This window comes from Drosophila ananassae, chromosome 2R, assembly GCF_017639315.1.
Source record: "Drosophila ananassae strain 14024-0371.13 chromosome 2R, ASM1763931v2, whole genome shotgun sequence".
Taxonomy (NCBI): domain Eukaryota; kingdom Metazoa; phylum Arthropoda; class Insecta; order Diptera; family Drosophilidae; genus Drosophila; species Drosophila ananassae.
Window position 1 is genome coordinate 10947213 of NC_057928.1, and position 22146 is coordinate 10969358.

The 22146-nt window shown below is 38.1% G+C and overlaps 1 protein-coding gene and 1 non-coding gene across 3 annotated transcripts in view; one reads left to right on the forward strand and one right to left on the reverse strand.

Moving 5' to 3' along the window:
- The window catches only part of LOC6506444 (serine/threonine-protein kinase NLK), a 59425-nt gene that overhangs the window by 25574 nt on the left and 11705 nt on the right, over nucleotides 1–22146 (forward strand). For both annotated transcript variants that reach the window (XM_001957833.4, XR_004310933.2), the window contains exon 2: nucleotides 21196–21325. In XM_001957833.4, coding sequence (XP_001957869.3) covers nucleotides 21196–21325 — 130 coding nt within the window. The remainder of the gene's footprint in view (nucleotides 1–21195; nucleotides 21326–22146) is intronic.
- On the reverse strand, nucleotides 10510–10582 carry Trnaa-agc. Its single transcript has one exon. It is a non-coding gene; the product is annotated as a tRNA-Ala (tRNA).

Consider the following 22146-nt stretch of genomic DNA (forward strand, 5'->3'; position numbering starts at 1 on the left):
ACAAAAACTCCTCTTGTGGTCGATTATGGCTTTAACTCCACTCTCTTTGGCTTTTTTGTGGTCAGCTCCTGTAAATTGCCACTAAAAGTGTTGAAGTGCAGCACTTTGGCTTTGTCATTAAGGCAGGAACCTCCCTTCCTTCCCATCCTGCCTTGCTGCCTCCTTGCTTTATAATATTCATATTAAATTATGTATTATGTTTGTGGCTTTCACGGCTCTCAAATTACATTGGAAAGGAGGGCGCAGAACCTGAAAAAGGAGGAGCGAGCAAATTCGTCAAGGGAAGCAGGCCACCAAACAAGAGGAGGGCTATCAGGAAGCAGGAGTGTAGAGTAACCGGAACCAGGACAGGATGTGGCTATTAGCTGAGGTACTAGGCTGTTTATTCTGCATTCTAGAATGATTAAAGTGTCAGAGATCTGAGAGAAATCAAGTATACGCCATGGAGTTCAGTTCAGTTCGCCTTAAATTTCAATTAGTTTGAAACTCTGTGATTGACAAATTGCCTTCCGCCGGGCAGTACTTCTTTTCAGCTCCTTGTTCTCTATATAATTTCCCTCCTGACCAGTCCAGAGCCTTCTTCGATTGACAAATAGCTTAATTAAAATGCACAAACGCCCCAATAAATATTCTAGTGAGGAGCATAAAAGGGCTAAGAAAGAGTGGAACTCTGACTACCGATCATCGCTCAAGTTATACGCTCGATCAATGCTTAATAATTGTCTATAATTTTAGTTAATTTATTGGAAATGCTTTCAGCAACATGCTGTGCGTGTTGCGGCAGCATGTTGCCTGTTGCACGTTCCAATAGTTCCTGCAAGTGTGTGTTTGTAATCGAAACCGAAGCGAATCATTGATTTCCTGCGCATTTCATGAGCTTCGAGACTAAAAGCGAAGACAGACCAACACCGAAGACCGAAGACAGTCTTTACGAAGAACGAAGAGCGAAGAAATCGACGACGCATCGATTTCACACTCCTTCAAAGTCCTCTATCTATGTTGGTTTATGGTTTTGAAGACTTTTTTTTTTATAGGATTCAAGATACCCTGTAATGGAAAGAGAACTCTTTAAGAGAAAGAAGACCAATACCAGGTATCTGTTAAGTCTTTTCAGCTTCTGACTCATGAATTCTTACTCGTTCTTAGTCGATTTGCTGAACTGGTTCTGAGCTTTCCCCTTTCTGCTGCATCATTCGACAGTGTTTAGTCTGGTTTTTGTTTCACTTTTTCCCCTGGCCACTTCTTCCAGAGTCACATGTGGAGCTCCTCTACCACATGGAAGTAGAAACTAAAAATTCATTGAACTTTCGCATGAAAATGCTCTCAAGGTTATCAACTTTAGGCCTGTCCAAGTCCGTCCAACTGTTGCCACTCCGATTCCGATCCGTTTACGACAAAAGGCACACAAAAAAAGAGTAAAAGAGTAAAGCAACTCGGACAAGTTCTCTGCTAACTATAGTTTTTGGGTTTATTCAACTCGCTGTGGCAACTGGAGCCTGGAGTCTGTGGCTAAATGTGCTCCATGCCCCCAAACCATGCCACCTGTGGCCCCCGGCCTTGGCTAGCCACGGAGACACGCCCCCTTTCAGGTCTTTGTGGTTCAGTGTTTTTATTGTTCTATAATTTGTGGCTATATTTATTTTAATGGCCTTAAGTTCTTAAGTTTTTATGTTAAAGTGTGATAATTTAAAGTAATTCCCCAACAAACTCTTTTCTTTCTTTTCTTTTTGAGATAATATTATAATATTTAAAGCATCTGAGAAAATAAATATTAAATATTTCATTCTCTTTAAAGATTTATTTTTATTTGAATTTTAAATTTAAATTAAATATGAACATTACGCATACGCCCTGTGGAGTCTCGGCCCTCTGAAAAGCAATTGATTTCATTTCTCGCTTATCTGTCGCCAGATGTGTTTTATTTTCTGTTATGATTTCTGTTTCATACAGAATTTTATTACAAAAGTTTATCAAAATATTCCGCACATTTGTAACTCAACGTTTTGACGATAAATGTGAATAAGGGTGGTCTTGAAAATGAAAAGCGGGGAACTCACTCACTTGAAAAGACAATTTAGATGCTTTTGAAGAATGTGGAATCACACAATTATTGTTCAGTATGTGAGTTATAAAAGTAAAGCAGAAAATGCTAAAAGTCTGGCCTGCCCAACAACCTAATTACATGGTCTCAGTTGGTCGCTTCTCTATCCTCCAACCTCCCCATGTATGGTAATGCTTTCCTATCCCATATACCCCCTCGAATTTTTCCCCATTTCTCTAACTCATTGGCCGCCCCTTTTTCCTGTCTCTCTACCAAAAAGGCGGGGTAACTATTGCGTGTCAGTTGTGTTGACTGACGACTCGTCTTCCCTCCGGCCTTAGCCACGACTGCCCTGCCTGGTTGCATTTCCTTGCATCGATTTTAAATGCCAAACACGTTTGCGGTTTGCCCACGAAAACTACACAAACTGAAACGTACAAAACTGAAAAAGCTAGAAAACTAAAAAGCAGAAAGAATGAGAAAAACTGACAAGTTGAAATAAAGAAAAACCTTAAGCAGGTGATTTCCTGTTCCAACTTCTATGCAAAGTAGCCACAGAGTGGGAACAAAGTTCTGTCTTCCAAGATTTCTCTACTTTTTGTTTAGAAAAAGAGTCTTATATTTGATAGAAGTTTAATTATTTTTGAGGGAAATGTCCTGTACTTCTATGAGTGTCTGGAGGAAGTGACTTAACCCTCGAGCTACAATTATGTTTCCTTGCGTTCTAATTGTTTGTTCTGATGCCAGAACTCTACAACCCCCTCTCTAGAACCCTTGACAACATCCGTTTCCTTTAATTTCCTATTTTTGTGACATAAAAGCCAGTCAACAGAGTTTCTGTGTCATTTGCTTTGGGAAAATAGTTGGAAACAGGAACTGTAATAAGCTCTTTTCATCAACGTAAGCTCTGGCAGGTGATGGAGCACCCACCCAATAGCTATTTTTAATTACAGCTCTGTGATTAAAATTATTGTAGGGAAAACACAAAATAATCTATCTAAAGGGGGTGTATGGGTAGCTATAACTTAATCAAAACTAATCAACAGGCGGCCATAAACGTGATTGCTGTTTTTTGTTGTTTGATTTTTATTTCGGGGTCATTCCACCTTCCGATAGCGAATGAAAGCCAATCAAATCGTGGAAAATTGGCGCTTAATTAGCTGGGTCATTCGGCATGCAAATTGCAATCAATTGGATTGCAATGATTGTCCATTGATCTCCAAATATCTAATTTGCCATTAATCACTTTAATTGCCGAGATATGTGTGAGCTGAAAAGAGCTGCAGGGTGCAGGATGTAACTTTACTCATTTTTTAATGTCGCTATTCGGTACTCGGTACTTGGAGCTTCTGTAAAATTGATTTGGCAAATGCATTTTATTTGTCGGCTGTCAGTGGAATGTTTTTCGCAACTTAATTGATGAGTTTTTTAGCGAAAAACATGCGAGTGTGTGTGGGTGTGGGGGTGCACTTCACAGTGCAGAGCGTAATTCAAGGAACTTTTATGTATTTTACTTCCTAATCAACAGCCACTTCGATAAATCATTCAGTTACAAATTCTTGGCAATGTGTCCACACTTTGCAATCATTTAACTCCATATTTCACATTAAACTGGCAAAAGAACTGGTTTTATTTATGAGCCAGATATATAGTTGCATAAATTATGAATAAAACCTGCACTTGTCTCTGGACTTCAATCGAGTTGCGAATTATTTATGATACTCGCCGAATGATTTGCTGCCAAATAAAATTGTGAAAATGATGTCGTCGTTACTTAACTCTGCCATTTCCGAGTACTTTCCACAAAGATATACATTTATTGATTAATTTTTTTTCTCTCTTCTCGTTTGCAGGTAAGCACAAAAAAATAAAATACTTTATTCGATTTTATTCGGGTATGTTGGTTGAGTTTATTTTTGAACGAGTTTCAAATGTGGAAGGAGGTGTAGCAGCAGCTGGCAGGTCGTGTGAGAATAACACCACATGGAAGTAATTTCTCATTCGAATTGTAAAGTTGGACAAAAAAAATACCATTTTCCCACTTGAAAATTTAATTGGCTTAAAGGCTTCCTAATTACTTGCCTGTTTTTTTTTTAAAGTGTGTCAGGATCAGAGGTGGAAAACTACAACCATGATGAAATTGGAAAAACGCAGGAAAAATCAAGGCTAGGTGTAGGGACTGTGTTCAGAGAAAGCAGAGTTTAGAGGAAAAAGCATTATTTCGTGTCATGGCTGGGGCATGGGATTATGATGAACAACAAAAGAAAGCATGACTGAATAAAAGGAATGTGGGGGAAACACGACAAAAAAAAAAAAAGAAAAATAATAAGTGACAAAAGCCGCCCTGGGAAATGTACAAGACAAAGTAAAAAGAACCAGCACCAGCAACCATCAGAAGAAAATAAAAGAACTCTGTCAACGTCAACGCTGTAATTTAGCGTTGTAATTTTGTTTTTATTATTTTTTGTTGGCTTGGCTGCAGCAGCTGCCTTTGTCAAGGTTGCCATTTGTATCTTTTATTCTTTTATATGCACTGCAGTTGGATTCTTTTTAAGTTTACGGATGGCCAACAGAGCCCTAACCTGCTAAGAAAATAAAGAAATAATGTTTCTCTACGATATGATAGCAGAAACTCTTTATAATTCTAAAAAATAAAATGTTGTTGCCTACTTCTGGGCGCTCCAAGGCATGCCACTTAAACAAACCTTTATAACTTCTCTAAAAATTATCAGATTTGCTTGAATTTTTTTCTTAACTTCTCTATAAGAGTACCTGATATAAAAAAAGATGGATGATCTTTGATGGACTTTTTCATTTTTTGATTTCTTTGATTTTCCGCTGATTTATGACTTTGAGTAGGTCTCTTCTTTGGATATATATGTACTTTTTATATTTATCTGAATCTCCCACCATTTATTGACACTCCCCACCTCCCGAATAAAAGCCATTAGCAGCACTTTTTCCCCCCTATTTAGAGATAAGACAAAGTTCATTGCTCTGAAAGTTTCTCTCACTCTCAGTTCACACTTGAAACAAAATAATCAAAATGAAATTAGTCACTCGACATTGGTGGGACAAATAGAAGTTTATTTTTTGTTGATTTGCCCTAGAAAGTGATTGGATTTTGGGGATTGTGGGGAAGGGAATTAAATAAACGATAAGATAGCAGCATAGGGTAGCATAAAAAAAAATAAAATAGTATAGATTTAGTTAGGCAAGAAGCTAATAATTTACCATTCTCTATAAACCATCTATAGATATTTTAATATCTCTTAGAATCTCAAGAAATAAACACTATTTCATAATATTTTTTAGTCACATCCGCTTTCTAAAAATATATAACTATTTATATCTCTATTCTTGTTGGATTATAATGCGTATTTGTTTAAAATTTAACAATTTAAATCTCTTCTGACTTGACTTCCTTATTGTTTGTTGCCAGGTTGTTGGTTTTTTCTGTTAATTTTATTCATTTTTTCTTTGCCATTGGCATTTCATATAATTTTCATGTATTTTTCATGGCGATTCCCAACACATGTCATTGACTTTGTACCACTGAGTATGTCTGTTTTGGGGTCATAAATTGCTACATTTTTGAAAATAGACACGAAGCCTAAATATACATCCCGAGTAATATGGCAAGTTGGGCTTTTGTTTATGGCCAAGATGCGAATTTCGATGCGATGCTTTAACGATTATTATATTAGCCTGTTTTTATGGTTCCAATTTGATGGGAATTTTATGTGGGAATTTTTTTTTTTTTTTCAGAAAAAAAAAATAGAAAAAAAAGTTTACTTGGAAACCGGAGGAGGTCGAAACCCGCCCACATGCCAAGGTCTGGTTTCCACTTTTTTTTTCTCCTCTTTTTTCTTGTCTTTCTTTTTTTTTTTTTTTTAATAAAAATTTACACTTGACACAATTCTCTTGTCGTTGAAATTTTTAATAGTTTAAAAATAAAATTTTCCGTTTTCTGCCAATAAAAGGGGGCGGGTGGGCGCGCTCCCCACATCCGTAGATATATAGCAGCGAAGGTGCGAAGAGAGAAGAAAATTAAAATTAGGCACGAAAGTGTCTCATCCTCTTCTCACTTGCTCCCACATGGCGTCAGCTTGGCAGGGGAGCGAAATACTCACGAAGAGTGTGGGAGCGAGAGGGGGCGAGCCAACTTGGGCAAGGTCATTAAACCACACAAATACACACACACACATACAAAGGCAGAGCCATAAAGCAATGCAAGAGCATAGTATTGTTGTTGTTGTTGCTTCTCGAATCGTCATCAGTGGGGCCCTGCTTGCTCAGCTGTTTTGGGGTTTGTGGCTTTTTGTTGTTGTTGTTGCCCCTGGCTTTGTTTTTTTTTTCTTCTTCCATTTGCATTTGCATTTTGTGTTTTGCTTTACATTTCCGCTTGCCAATGCATTTCCAAACACACTTGCCTGCCATCCCCCTCCCACTTACGCACGTAAACTGGATTTGAAACAAAAACAATTCCACGGGCTTTTGCGGATTTTTGTTCTTATTTTATATTTTTTTTGCATTCCTAAGTACAGTGGTCTTTAAAAAAATAATAATATTGAGGTAGGAGCTTAAGGCTTAGAGCTTTTTTAACGGGTATTTAGTAAGTCCATTTAATGGCTTTTTAAGGTGAGAGGTTTTAGTTTTAGAGATATTGAACATTATTTTTTAGAAAAAAAAAAAATAGATATACTTTTAGCAGCCACTGTGCTTCTATGGCGTGTAATTAACACGCCCACTCACTCCCATTGCGCCTGCCCTTCTTTTTTTTTATATCTTTGGCCTCAAAGCTGATTTGCATTTGGCTTTGCTGCCGTTTTTTTTTTTTTTTTTTTTTTTTGCCACTTTTCTTAATTTATGCATTTTTAAACATGTTTTGTGTCTGCCACTTGCCTCTTCCTCGGTTGTGACATTATTTTCCAGTTTCTGGTGTGGGAAAATATTCAAAAAAACATGTCTCTTTTTTCTATAATTTTGGCAGACATTTTTTTGGCAGTTATTGATGATACTTATAATATCAGTATCTTCTAACTAGTTTTGATTGGAATTTATGTGAGAAACCCTAAAAACGAAATCAGTTTCAGATTCTTCTGGGAAAACTTAATTTTGTGACTTTATTTGAAACAAATTACCATCTCTCCAAGGCCATCAAATGCGGCTTATTGCTTCAGTTGCAACACTAAACTGTCGACTGCCTCTCTGACTCAGACCCATATCACACCCAGACCAGACCAGGCCAGGCCAGCCCGATGATTAATCAACCCAATTATATGCAGATAGAAACAAGAAACATTTGTTCGACTAATAACCGCCCGAAACATATGCTAATACAGATCTTTTCCGCAGCTGGAAGATGTTTTAATCGAGTGTTTGAATTAATTTGATACGATGAGAAAATCTGTTGCCAAATTCCTTAACCAAATGGCCTAAACCGATTACAACATTGTGTGAGTGTTTCTTGCCAAACAAGAGCCACAAAAGGCCACAATTTAGTTGTTAAAATGCCGAAAATTGTTAAAGAAAAACGAAAACCTGAAAGAAAAGTTACACAAGTCTAGGTATGAGGCTTTGTTGCTATGAGGTCATACAAATATATTTTAAATGCATTAAAAAAACCATTTAAATAATAACTATTAAATAATTAATGTCAAGGATTAATATCAGAAGGAATACAAATTATTTTAAATAAAAACCACAGAGCGTATGCGTAATATTTAAAAGAAAACATAAACCACCTCCTTTTTCATATATATTATTTACGAAAAAATGTCTTTTTAAAGAACAATTATGAGAACAACAGTGAGAAAACAATTAAACAGGAGAAGCATGAATAAAAATGATTTTAAATGAAATCCACGAGGCGTATGCGTAATATTTAAAAGAAAATATATAAACCACTTCCTTTTTCGACTTTTTAAATATTTTTTATTTATTTTATTCATTATAAATTGTAGTTCAAAGAACATTTAAGCGGGAAAAGCCTCAATGAGAATTATTTTTAATAAAATCAACAGGGCGTATGCGTAATATTTAAAAGATAATATGTAAAGCATATCCTTTTTCGAATTTTTAAAGACTTCTCATATATTTTTTTCACCAAAAATTGGCATTTAAAAGAACAATTAAGAGGGGCAAGCCTGAATAAAAATGATTTTAAATGAAAACCACAAGGGCGTATACGTAATATTTTAAATACATAAAACACCTCTTTTAAAATTATTTTTCACATATTTTATTCATCAAAAATTGCATTTTAAAGAACAATCATAATGAGAATATATAAAATAAATAAAATATAAAAACATTGTGGCGCCTGAAGGTCAAATGCTTTGGATAAAACAATGAGTGCCAAAAAAAACAAAAAAAAAAATGCAAATATTTTCAGCAGAAAAATTACATGAAAACAAAGCCAACGGCGTTAAAAAAAAGCACACCCACACAAAAAAAAAATGATAAAAATATCTAAAAACAAAAATAAAGTTAAAAAGTATAAATACGAATGCGTGGGCGGCAGTGAGTCAGGAATGTGAATTAAAATAATTTCTCCAGAGAAGGAAAGCCCGGCAGGCGTTTAATGCGAAAATTGCGATGAAAATGAGGAAAATTTCAATTTAATTTTAAATTTCAGACCTGAATATTTATTTTTTATTTCTTCTTATTAAACATATATCTTTTGAAATTAGTTTCTTAAAGTTTTGTACTTTCGAGCGACCTAATTTCCAGACAAAATGTTGTTAATTGGTGAGTCAGTCTTCCGATTACTTGTTCGTATCATATATAATGAGCTTAAAGCAAGTTTGAGGCTTCCAGGTTTTAAAGCAATTTGAGTTTGCTTCCTTTTCGCCTTTTGCTTAATCATTAAGCAGCTGTTGCTCATCAGATGTTGCTTCTGCTGCTGCTGCTTCTGCTCCTGCTGTTGCATTCAATCATCAATCAAAATTTTGTGCTGTGCGTGCAAGAAAAAGGAGACAAAGGCAGGCCAGAACAGGCATCCAAGGCAGTAAGGGAGTGGAGTGGTACTGGCTTTAATGATGCCAAAATGAGCAGCAAAAATGTGGCAACCAGAAATGCAATTGCGCTGCAGGAGCCACTGCAGCAGAAGCCGTAAAATTGCATTTGCTGGAAGGCAAATGAGGAAATGCTCCTGCCTGGATGCTCCTGTCCCTTCCTGCCAGGTCCTCCCCTCCCTGTGGCTACACTTTTGACTAATCCATCAACAAATGAGGCTGCCGGGGGTATATACGCCACGCATAACGAGCGAGACAGCCAGGCAGCCGAGTATCCCAGCATCCCAGCACCAGAGGCCTGGGCAGTCGGGGAAAAATTGCAATAAAAACGTTGTTCCCTCAGTTCCTGAGTTCTGACCCAAACCATTTGGTCACTTACCCTTCAGAGATGCCAGCTCACTTGCTCACTTTTTCCCCAAGTGGCCTGGCCATCTCGGGTTCTTGGCCCAAAACAGAAACCATTTCATACCATTCCTATATGCTATATGCTATAGTATATGGTATATAACTCGCTTTTTTTGCCCAGGACTTTGTTGGCTAGATACTTGGCTTAAAAGTGGCTGCTGATGGCTTGCTATCTATCTGCAGCCACGCCCCCTGTTCTCCCTTCACCCCCCCAGCTCTACGCCTCCTTTTTCCCGCTGCCCATTGATGTGCAAAGTTTTTATGACGCATTCGTGATTTCTCTCTTTCCGTTTTTTGCCTTTTTTTCCCTCTTCTCCCCTCTCTTCTTTTTATCTTTACATTTTTTTCAGTTCAATTTATTTTTTTATTTTTATTTTTTTCATTTCCCTTATTTTTTTTTTAATGCTGCACTGCGTCCATTTTAAGGTCTTTTGTCCTTGAGTCAAGTGGTAATACGGAGGACTCTCGACTGAGCTGCGGTTTTCACGATTTAACAGAAAAAAAGTTGAATCCTAGAGAGAGCCTGCCAATGATGATATGAAAGGACTTTAAAAAAGGGTCTCTTTTTTGTTTAAATAATACATTTTTTGTGGAAATCATTCACATTTCCGGCATTTAAATCTTTAAATATTTATAAATGGGATGGAGTATAAATATAATGTATAGTAGTAATAAAAAAAATACTAAATTTCTTTATAATTCTGTTTAAAAATAATTTGAAACTACTAAATAAAACATAAAAAAAAATAAAAAAAATAAAAAAATATAAACTCCTTAGAAATCCTTAAAATCATAAAATATTTATAAATAGGATGGAATGCATTATAATTCTTTGTTAAAAAATGTGAAAACTACTGCTAAATAAAACAAAAATAAATAATATTAAATGAAGGAAATAAATAGTCCTCCCTTGGAGATAACTTTAATCATTAAATATTTATAAAAAGGTTGGAATTCAATATAATTCTCTTAATAAATTATTAAAACTACTAAATAAAATACAAATAAATAATAAAAAATAAAGAAAAAAAAATAACAATCCCTTGGAGATGCGGGGTATCGATCCCCGTACCTCTCACATGCTAAGCGAGCGCTCTACCATCTGAGCTACATCCCCATATAACGGAACCACCACCAAACCGAATCCCAAGAAACCGAAACTATACCAAGAGACCTGGTCACTAGCGATTGTAGTTTTTATATGATAGTGGGGGGCTTATCTATAAATAAATAGGAAATACGCTATGAGCTGGCAAAGAATTAAACAAAAAAAGCTTTTTGAACTTGCCACTTTTTTTTAATTTTTTATTCACTTTCCAACTGCCGTCTAATCGCTTTCTCAGTCTCTCGATTAGTTATGCTCTGGTGTCTTCTTACATTTATGATTATCTAATTAATAACGCCCGAAAAAAAAGGAAAGAGAATATATTACGTCATGGGGGAAAGGAAAGTGCTCAATTACAAGCTAATTAGGTAGCTGGAGCAGGAAAACTCTGCAGAGGCAGTGGGCTCTCGGGCTCTGGGGCTCTGGAGATGAGTGACTAGGCCAGAGTGCCTATTATAATATTTGTTGGGCGAATTTAGGTCACAACTTGTTTAGCTTGTCAGTTTCGCTGAACGTGTCGAACGTGTTTTACTTTTTTTTTTTTTTTTTTCTTGTCTTTTACTCTCTCTCTCTCTCTCTGTCTCACAGCTACTCACCTTCTCTTTCTCGAGCCAGCAGCTGTTGTGTGTGAGTTAACTATTTGCAGCAGCTGTTGGACATTTACTTTCAATATTGGCATGAAACTTTTTAGTCTTTGAGGGGGCTGGCTCTGTTTCTCTGTCTTTCGATATGGGTCACCGTGTGTGACGTCATTATCGAGTGCTAATCAAGAGAAGAAGAAGCAACAGCAGGCGGTGGCCAGTTAATTTAATGTCCTGAAGGCAGAAATTGGCCACCACTTGCGGTTTGAGATGGAAAACATTTGCCTGATTAATGCCATGACCCAAAATTGACCGCAACAGATGTTGCCAAATTCAAGGAATTTCCATTCAAGATTTATCTTATGTAATTTTCGGGAAAAATAAACATTATTTGTATGCCTGCCTCTGCCCCTTGTATGTATGCCACATGTTACACCCCCCAGCAGTACTGAAATTCCTGGCCCCGACTTTTCCGGCCCGAATGTCAAATTTCGTTCGAAAAACAAAAACAATTCAATAAGGTTTGCTCTTCGAACGTTAAAACAAAGTAGGCGAACTAATTCTGCCGGCCCTCTGCTGCTGCTAGAGTTCGAAATTATGCATATTCGATATTAGTTATTAATCACTAATATTTTCTACTCATTCTAAATATTTTGCCCGGAAAACTTTCACCCCATGGTTCAATGATTAAGGTGTCTGCCTGTTAATCGTAAGGTCGTGGGTTCGATTCCAAGCGGAAAAGTCTTTATTATGAGTTGATTTTTGTTTACTTTCATTTTATTTTAATATCGCAGTCTCAAAATAAACTGTTATATTCAATACTTTTTTTTAAACGGGGATTCTTAATAATTGAGATTGTTTTAAACATGCAAATTTGTAGAGGTATATTATAGTCAGTCACAAACTACGCGCGATTCCTTGATAGCTTAGAGGCGTGCATGTCGGTCCAGTATACAAAAGCACTAAGGTTCGAATCCCAGGGTGAGTAATTATTAAATATAGTTTTCAATATTGATAATGTAATGTTATTTAACATATTAGTTTAGTTTACAACATAAATTAACAGCAATTTTTAAGGAATTCATAATAAATAATGATTATCAAATTAGAAGATTGTAAGGGGAAATTTTTTTCTTTAATTTTGGGTCATGAATGCGACCTGATTTAGCCACGATTTTCAGCGCGGAATCATGCATTCTTTTCGGGCCTGATTCCGCTCTGAAATTCAGGTCTGAATCAGGGGCGATTTCGAGACAATTTTAACGCCGGAATCCGGATTCGAAATCCGGGCGGATTCTGACCCGATTCATGCCTGAAATCGAATTCCGGGCCGAGAGGACATTTTCAAAAATTTCAGTACAAAATTCCGGGCCGCTTGTTCTAGCTTTCCGGTTGGATTCCGGGGTGATCCGGGCGGATCCAGGGTGAATCCAGGGTGATTCCGGGGCGATTGGTACTGCTGGGCCATTACACGTGCACACAAAAAGTCATGATTAATCGCATTTACTAATCAATACAAATGTCACTCAAGCCATTTGACATTCGAGATTTGTGGCTAGAGCCCCACAATCTGTTCCCCCATTCCAGGCTTTGTTACTCATATTACGCATACGCCCAGTAGTCCCAATAGTCGCAGCAGTGGCGCCCAACGCTCTCAATTAGTGGGGCGCGTAAATTTCAAACTTTTTCGACATGTCATGCAGGTGGTGACTGTAACTGCCGCAAAAAGGGGCAAAGTAAATAGAAAATATTTATCAAATGGTGTGAAAAAAATAAAGATTGCAAAAATACAAATTCCTTTTCAAAGTTCACACGATTTCTGAGCATTTTTCTTTCCATTTTTTTTTTGTTTGTTTTAGTATTTTTCCAACTATCAGCAGTAGTTCAACTGGGAATGCTAATTGACATCGCGTGCCGGAATAAATGTCATCAGCAACAATAGAAAAATATTTTTAGCCCAACAAATAAGTGTAATGAGGTCAGTTAGGGGTTAATAGAGTGGGAGCTGGTCAGTTTCAGGAAGTGGTTTGCTGCGAAGGAGTGGGAGTATGGTTTTTTTGGGGAATTAAATGAAACTTCTTAGGGGCTTAAGTGAGTGTTACATGCCGAACTGAATTATAAATTAAATAAATTATAAATTAAACCAATAACTCTGTGAATAGTGTTAATTATAACTGATGATGCTAATTCTATTATGACCTCAATCGGACACAAACAAACCGCAAATATAATTTCAAATTATAATCAAAAATATGCTAAAATGCGTTGAGAATGATAGCCAGCGTTCTATGCATATTTAATGGAAGGAAATTTGTCTGTATGTCCAGGCTATCATCCTCTGACTCTTTTAAATTCCATGGACAGCCTTATCGCCAGCGATTATCATTAAATAGAAATCATTTGTCCATCATGACTAGAGTCCATTCTCCCCATGCTTTAAGAAGGATTTGTTGCTTGATTTTGGCTTGAAAAAGAGTATCCTTGGAGTATCCTTGAGTGGCATATGCGAGTATAAACATTAGCATTTGCAGGCGTTTCTGTCATAAATATGAAAAGCGTTTCATAAATTATTGATGCCGATACGGAGCGGGGCAGAGCCAGGAGCGGCGGTAGCTGTAACAAGTTATGCAATCCTTTATCCTGACAGACCTACCTCAAGCTTACAGATAAAGGATAAATCGTGGCGTAACGTGGCTTATCAACAACGAGCCAGCCTTTCAGCCCCGACGTCCTAGGGGGTTTGCTTTTTGTAAGGATAATGCCTATGCAATCGCTATGGGCTATAGGCTACAGAGTGTATGTGTGTGTGTGTGTGGGTTGAACGATAAAGTGGCAACTTCATTCAAATCGTTGTGGCATTGTTTGTGCCTCGAGTATTGAAATTTATTAGAGCGGCGCCCCATCAATGATAGGGTTGCCCTGCCACTTGAGATGCCGAACAAAGGAGCCAGCAAAGGACCTTGAGCTGTCGACTGTCGGGTGCCTGGGTGCTGGGTGCCTGTATCTGTAGATTATTAACAGGCCTTCTTGGCCCCACAACTCTGGCAATTTTATGGCACATACTTTATGCACCATACTTGGAACCTTTCTTATTGTTATAACTTTCCTCCGACACGTACAAAATCCTATTTTATTTCGGGACTTTTTTTCCAATTTGTCAAGGCGAAAGTGAAAGGAAAAGCAAGTGCGCAAAAAAGGACGAGCTGGAGGAGCTATTAACTTATTAGTACAACGTGGCGTATGAGCAACTTGTTGAGAGAAGTAGAGTCATGCTGGAACTCCTTTGGGCCACGAAACGAGGACGTGGCACAGAAAAAAAAAAAAAAAACAATGACAGCTTGTCATGCTCCTGGCATGGGCGCTCCACCTGAAACACATACACGTGTACTGCCACCCACACTGGCGCGGAGAACATGACGCGCAAAAGTCGGCAACACTTTTTGTTTTCTGTTTGCTCTTCCAAGGATATGGCGGAAAGGGAATATTGAATTTGTGCCAAGTTATGATGGAGTATGAGTGGTTGTTTTTACGACAATATATATTTTTGATAGAAAATTTGAAAAAAATAAGGACTCCTACTCCCTCCTAGTCCTTGACGCATTTTTAACAAAATGGCGCTTAAAATTCTCGTATGGTCTAAGTACATAATCTATTTGGGGCCTTTTGCATAAGAAAAGTTTCCCTTACTTGCCATTTTTTATCGCCCCAACCACGACGTCGCTTTGTCTGGCAGCCTTGGGAGTCCTTTTTGGTCCTTTTTTTCCTTTGTTTTGTCTCACACACACATGAGAAATGTGTGCTCGACAGACGTTCGCCATTTACATTTATAATATTTTTATGTCACCCCATGGCAGGACTACCTTCTTGCCACCTTGCCACCCACATATATCATTAGAGCGAGCTTGCCACGCCCTTGGGCTGGGCTTAATTTTAACAAATTATTCACAGACGCCGCAAGAATTTATTTCTTTTATTATTTTTCTGCATTACGCAGTGGTGCACCCCTTTTTTTAATGAGCAGCTGAAGGGAGGCTGAAGAAAATAAGTGCTGTTGGGAGAAGAACTCTGAGAATATCCTTGAACTTTTCTTCGACTCAGTCTTGGCGAAAAGAAAGCGAATTGAAATGGAAGAATTGGCTTGAAAGCTCAGTCAGGTGTAAAGTATAAATGGCCCTAAAAGGAGCTATGTAAGTTCCAGTACCTTTGATGGCAAGGACACAGTCTGGTTGAAAATCCAATCTCCCCTTTTTGGACCTTCATGGAAAATATTATGTTATCTTACCAACAAAGTGAACAATTCCCGAGGCAAACTATCCTCCCCAGGATTCCCTTCCACTATTTGACCTTTTGTGTTGTTGCTGTGCTGCCATAATTAGACAATTAAGCCCATAATTAATTTAAAAGTAACCCAAAGACCCCCTTCGGCGAAACGGAAAATGGTCAAGATGGGATGGGGAAAGTATCCTTTTCGGCCTTGGCCCAGAGTCGGGAGCAAATCGGGGGGGAAAAAAAGGCGACTATCCCAGCCGGTCAGGATGAATTGAACATGCGGAGCACAACAAGGAATCGGTGGGGCATGCAAAATACAGGGGCAGGAAGGCGACTCCTCCTGGGTGGCAGGACCATGAGAAATGCTGATGACGGTCTTAAGAATAGCGACATAAGCGACAACAAAAGAGATGGAATTCATTAAGCCTCAAAAGGACTCCATCTAGACATCAAGGATACCCTGGAAGAGAGAGTTCCCTTTAAAAATATTATTAATTAAATCAAAAATAAATAATTGCAGTGCAGATACTCCCTCCTGCTACCTCTTAACAGCCCAATCAACCCAAAAATATATCCCAAGAAGGCGGAGTTGTGGGTGTGGCAGCTGCTGCTACTGTTTTGTGTTGTCCTTTGGCTATTTTTGGGCCCCGGGAATCCTTCCATTGTTTAGCCAACAAATCCGCACAAAAACGTAACTCGCAACGTAACAAAATGAAATCAAATGATTTCGACTCAGCGCCCACACGCGCGTACCAATTTTCAGATCCTTTTTGCGGCTTTCAAGGACACATCATCATCATCATCATCATCATCATCATGACCAAGTTTTTGAGGGTGGTGACGAAAGTTTCTTTTTTCAGTCCTTTCGTCCTTATGTGTCAAATGCAAGTTGTTACTTCTATCTGGCGCCGAACTGGCTTTTTGTCTCTCTCGGATTCTGGGTTCTGGTAATTTTCCATTACATAAACCGTTGCATATGTTAAGGCGCATTTGCGTCAGCAGCCATAATCGGCTGGGGAGGGGGGGAGAAGTGTCATAATCAATCTGGTTTGAGGCTCCAGGACCCCCTCCGGCCAACATCAAATTTAGATTTCCAACAGATTTTTACATAATTGGTTGCGACAACTTTTGGGGCATACTTTTTGGCGTTTAGCGACATTGAAATGACCTCTCAATAGGTAGTGGAAGTGAGGTTAGAATTTAAGTTTAAAACTTGTTTATTTTTTATTAAATTATTTCACTAATTTTCTTCATTTTTCTTATATCTTTTTAGGTAAGGAACTAAAAATCCTCAAATGATGTCCTTAGAACTAAATCCGGGATAAGTAAGAATTAAGCCTGAAGGCATTAAGGTCAACATATTTCTGTGTACCGTTACTCGGAGATGAAGACATAAATTCATGTCGAAACATGTTCACTTTACCCTCAAAACAATTACACAAAAATTATGAAATTATGACGCGAGAGACTGCCGACTCTCTCTCGGCAGTTGTGGAGCGTAAATATTTCATTTAATGTCTTTGGCAATTTGGCGCTTAGCTCGGCGCTGTTGTCATTTTTCATTCCAAGGACTCCCCACATCCCCCCGACATCTCCAGGACTCCCTAAAGCGGCAGTTTCCTTTGGCATTAAAGTGAAAAATGGCCAAGAACTCAAGAAGCCCAAGGAGCCCAACAAAGAAAAGCAGGGCGGCCAGCTAACGACATTGACAATGACTCTATTGTTTTGCTTTTGGGGGGGGCCAAGAAGGACTCCTTGAATCCTTGAACATTTTTAATGTGTTCACATTTTTCATAGTATACTTAAGGGCGAAGTGGAATTCATGCAGGAGTGTGGAGGGAAGTTGGAAGAGTTTCTGACAAATTTTCCAGATTTTTATTTGCCAGAAAATGAGGAATTATAGTTATTGGGAGGGATGGAAGGGGCCACGGCGCCTGGAAGTATGCAATCAAAATGGATTTTTTATTTAATCTCCGACAATTTTGTGGCCTGTACCCCTGTTATATGCCTATTACTAGTGTGTATATTGTAAATATATTGTTTTATTATATTAATATTAAAAAATGTTACCATAACTTCTTCAGTGTGGCCTTATTTTATCGGTAAAAGTTCAAACTATGCCAGAAATAAATTAAATACAATTTTTCATAGCTTAGTTAATTTCAAAACTTAGTTACTCGCATAACTATAAATTTTTTTAAAGATTCTGAAACTTTTTTCAATAAAAAGTGTACAAATAGGAACAAATAATATTTTTCAACTATTTTCTGACAATTTTGTGGCCTGTACCCCTATAATATGCCTATTACTAGTGTGTATATTGTAAATATATATACTTGTTCTACAGGCCATTAACTCTATTAATCATGATTAGTAGAATATGTTACCATAACTTCTTCAGTATGGCCTTATTTTATAAATAATGCTTCGAACCAAGACATATTTAAATGAAATAAAATGTTCATAATGTTTCAAAACTTACTTAAGATTATAACTACAACAGATTAGTAGAATAATGATATTTTTTCAACAAATTATTGTTAAAGTAAGAATTATAAAACATGTGTGGAAGTCTCTCGTGAAACTCTTGTCGCCTGTACCCCTATAAAATGCCCGGTACTAGCATGTATATTATAAACATACATGTTGTACTGATGGCGGACACTCTGAAATGCCAACATCAGCAGAACAATTGGGATGATGGCTCAGCAACAAACGGCGGAAAAGAGATGCCATCAGACAGATAGAGAGTGACAGAGACAATCAAAGGCCATGTCAGAGGGCAGAACAACAGAAATTAGTAATTTACACGCACAGGTCAACCCCTAGTAGCCCCCAGTAGCCACCAGTAGCAGACACATGGCATATGTAATGGGAGGATGATTATAGCAAAACTGCAATTAGTAATGGAGAAGGTAAATAGCGTAGATTTGTGGGGAATGAGTTGGCTTTAAAGGCGCTTTTAAAAAGGCGCCTTTCCTTTCTTCCATTCTCATTGAAAATCACTTAACATTTGGAATGCCCGTAAAAATAACCAAGAAGAGGATGGCAAGCAGGCAGGGTTCTCTGAGGGTTCAACGAACGTGTTTCAATGGCAGAAGGTGGCCCCTCAAGGAGAGGGCAGAGCCAGTCAGACGACACTGGCAGTGGCAGTGGCAGAGTGGCAGGAGTTGGAGCAACAGCAGGAAGTTAAAAGGCCCACAGGCAACAAATGCTCACTTGGATGGATCAGCTCCAGTGGAGGGGTTGGGTGTCTGGTGGATGGTGGCTCTGGTGGAAAGTCAAGGAGGAGGGTTTGAGGGACGAGTCCAAAAAGGTGATGAGTTATTCAGAAAGCATGTGCAAAGTGTCAGAAGAAATCAAAAATGGAATTATGCAGGCAGATGAACGAGGGGTAGAGGTCTCTCTCTCTCTCTAGAAAAAAAAAACCCGAATTCTTGTATTACATAAAGTATAAAAAAAAGATGAGCAGCATAACTAAAAAAGGAATAAAATAATAATACAAAGTTGGGGCAGATGTGACCCGCAGGCGAGGTCCAAAAGACCCAGAAAGTCATTGAAAAGTTATTTTTCAGCCTTAAGCTGCTTAAAGAATTCGACTTGGAGAGTTTATACAACAAGGAATACCCTAAAAATAATGGAAAAATAAATAACTCTTAGAGAAACAATTTCTACCTCTTCTTTAGAGACTCTCTATATACCCTTCTAGTCTCATAAGTATTACAGGGAATTACCAACCGGCCAAGAGTCAATCGAAAGGATATTTGAATTTGTTTGCGGCGTCATCGCCAAAAAAAAAACCGGAAAAGGAAGATGCCAAAAATAAAATAAAATTTCCAACGAACATCGAAATGGCAATTTCAAGTTTTCCACCCTTTGGCATTTCCGCCTCCACAACAGAGCCATACTTTGCCCAAAAAAAAGGGCGAACAAAAAAAATGGAAACCCTTTATTCGATTTCGATTCCAAGCACTTGAACACGAAACTCAGATGAAGAAGACCCCCTGGTGGACACCTGGAGTGGACCAGACTGGACCGGACCGGACCGAGACAATTGAAGATGGGTTTCGTTCTTTTCTATTCCATTGGTTCCGATCAATCAGAGGGAAACTATAACAAATTTTCAAGTAGATTGAAGACGAAGTGACCCGACCCGCACAAAGGACAGAGGGCATCATCTCAGACCTCTCCGGTCAAAGATGATAAATTATTGATCTTGGTGATTGAAGTTTTAGGGTTTTTTGTATCGTTTTCTTTTCTGGGTAATTATCATTTAGTTCTGGCACTTTTTGTATTATTGTCTTGCCTGCGAGACACGCACATGATAAATGATTATCCATTAAGTGGCATTGAAAGGAGAGGAGCTACGTGGCAGGGGCAGCTGCCTATGTGGCATGAAGGAAGGCATCAAAAATTGCAGCACACACACACATGCCTGCACTTTGTCATCCATCATGTGGATGGGCTCCTTTGTCTTGTCGCTTTTATCATTCCGCATTATTTGTCCAAGTATGTGGTCTCTCTTATCTCTTAGCTATAAAAAATTTTTGATTTTTTAACCCAATTCAAGGCAGAGCCAGAGAGACTTTGATAGATGACTTCAGAGTTGAGGGATTCTTACAACAATTCATAATTTAATTAAAGACATTACTTGCCGCTCATTAACACTTCCGAGACACTATGCCTAGACATTTTATTCATTTTCACAAAACTCAGACATGCAAATAGCCCTAAGAAGCGCCCTAATGTATGCTACACTCCCCTGCGATGCTGACTCATCCAATCAGGACACACACAGACACACACACTTTCGTAGAGAAAACCAATTCAATCTGCAGCAATTTGCCATAATTTTGAACGCCTAACTGTCGTCGGCCAACTAACAGGGCCAAGAGATTTACGAGCCACGACTTATCTCATGGAAAGTGTGGAGACAGTGTGTTGGTAACAGTAGAGGCGAAAAAGATGCTGCGCAGTTTTATTTATTTTTTTTTTTTTTGCCAAAAACGGGAGGGCCAGAGACCATAACAAAAATATTTTTCACCGCAGACAAGGCGGCAGGACTAACACGAACACTTGAAGAAATTATTCCAGAAGCTTAGCAAGTCTAAGAATAAAAGAAAATAAAAAAGAATACCAATTCATTCTCAGTGTAGAAGTAGGAGTGAGTGGAGCAGACAGACGACAAGGACTTGCTACCAGACAGGACCATGGCCAATGGCATCATAAAAGTTTCCCTCCACAAGCTCTCCTCAGGAAGGTCCTTAATTCCACCCCCGAAACTATGCAAACGCTGTCTGTTGTTTGACCTTTTTTGCGCACATTTCTCAGTTGCTAATTTTGTGTCGCTGTCCTGTGTCTTTGTCTGTCTCTCCGAGGTTGTTTATCAATCGTTAGACAATACACATTTGCCCACTTGTCTATTTTCCCCCGCCATTTTGTAGGCCTGAATGGAGGAATGTGATTTTCCGATGGAATGAGACTGGGACTAAGACGCTCCAAACAAAAGGAAAATAACTCTGGCATTGTCATTCCGCCAAGGCGGAACGAAGAGTTGAACGAACTTTTAAACTCCATTCGAATGTTTGTTTGTTTCTTAGTCTGACTGTCTGACTGTCTTTGTGTCTGATTCTGTATAAAGTGACACTTGTTCTCTCTACAGAATGGTATCTGTTTTGAATGCGACACTTGCGAACGGTGAACAAGGACTTGAGCATCATTCTGTATTATATTTTCTAATTAAATTGTATTTCTTTTAATCTAACTTACTTACAGGGCCGTCACAGATCCCCGGGATGGACGACGAGTGGCCCTCAAGAAGCTGCCAAATGTATTCCAATCGCTGGTCTCATCGAAGCGCGTTTTCCGTGAACTCAAAATGCTATGCTTCTTCAAGCACGAGAACGTAAGTCCTTGAACCTTTTCCCATTTATCCTTGTATTGTAATCCCCAACAAACGCACCATTTTCATTCCACTGATGACATAAAAATTTAATTAAAATATTTACATGTAAGAGTGTATAGTTGGTTTCCCTTTTGGATATTTATCCTTTATTTCTTTGTACGTGAAATATTACGTATACGCCCAGTGACTGCACAACTGCCTTTGGCTTCTCTGTTCTGTTCTGCTCTGCTGTGCTCTGCTGTGCTCCTTTTAACTGAATTTATTAACAATTATATTTTCCACTTTAGTCCTGGCCGCTGGTTTTCATAATATTTACAACTGAAACTGCCAGGATACAGGCCTTTCTCCTCCGCTCAAGTGGAATTATTATCATTAATTAAACGCTTGATATTTCCAGTTAATTTATTGAATTTAAATAGTTGTCCTTAAAGGACAAGACTCTGCTATGTTAAAAGTAATTACACGAAACCCTAAAGAGACAAAAATAGTAACCAAAAATCAATTCCATAAACAAATTATTTATTTGTTGGCTCGCCAGTCTGCCACCATTAAATAAATGTTAAAGCGAATCTGAAAAAAATCTGTGAATTGTTCAACATTTTGTGACAGTTTGAAAACCGCCAAAGGCACTGCCATAAAATGCATAAATCCATGGTATAATTCTGCCACAAATATATTAGTAATAGCCAGCGGAGAAACCTTCATTTTCTCTAAAAATAAATCCTCGACGAGCTGTCGTCGTTTATAATTTATTTACATATTCATTGCGATTGGAAGTCTGCACGAATTTTAAGAGATTCAATTGTTTTTAGAACCTTCTT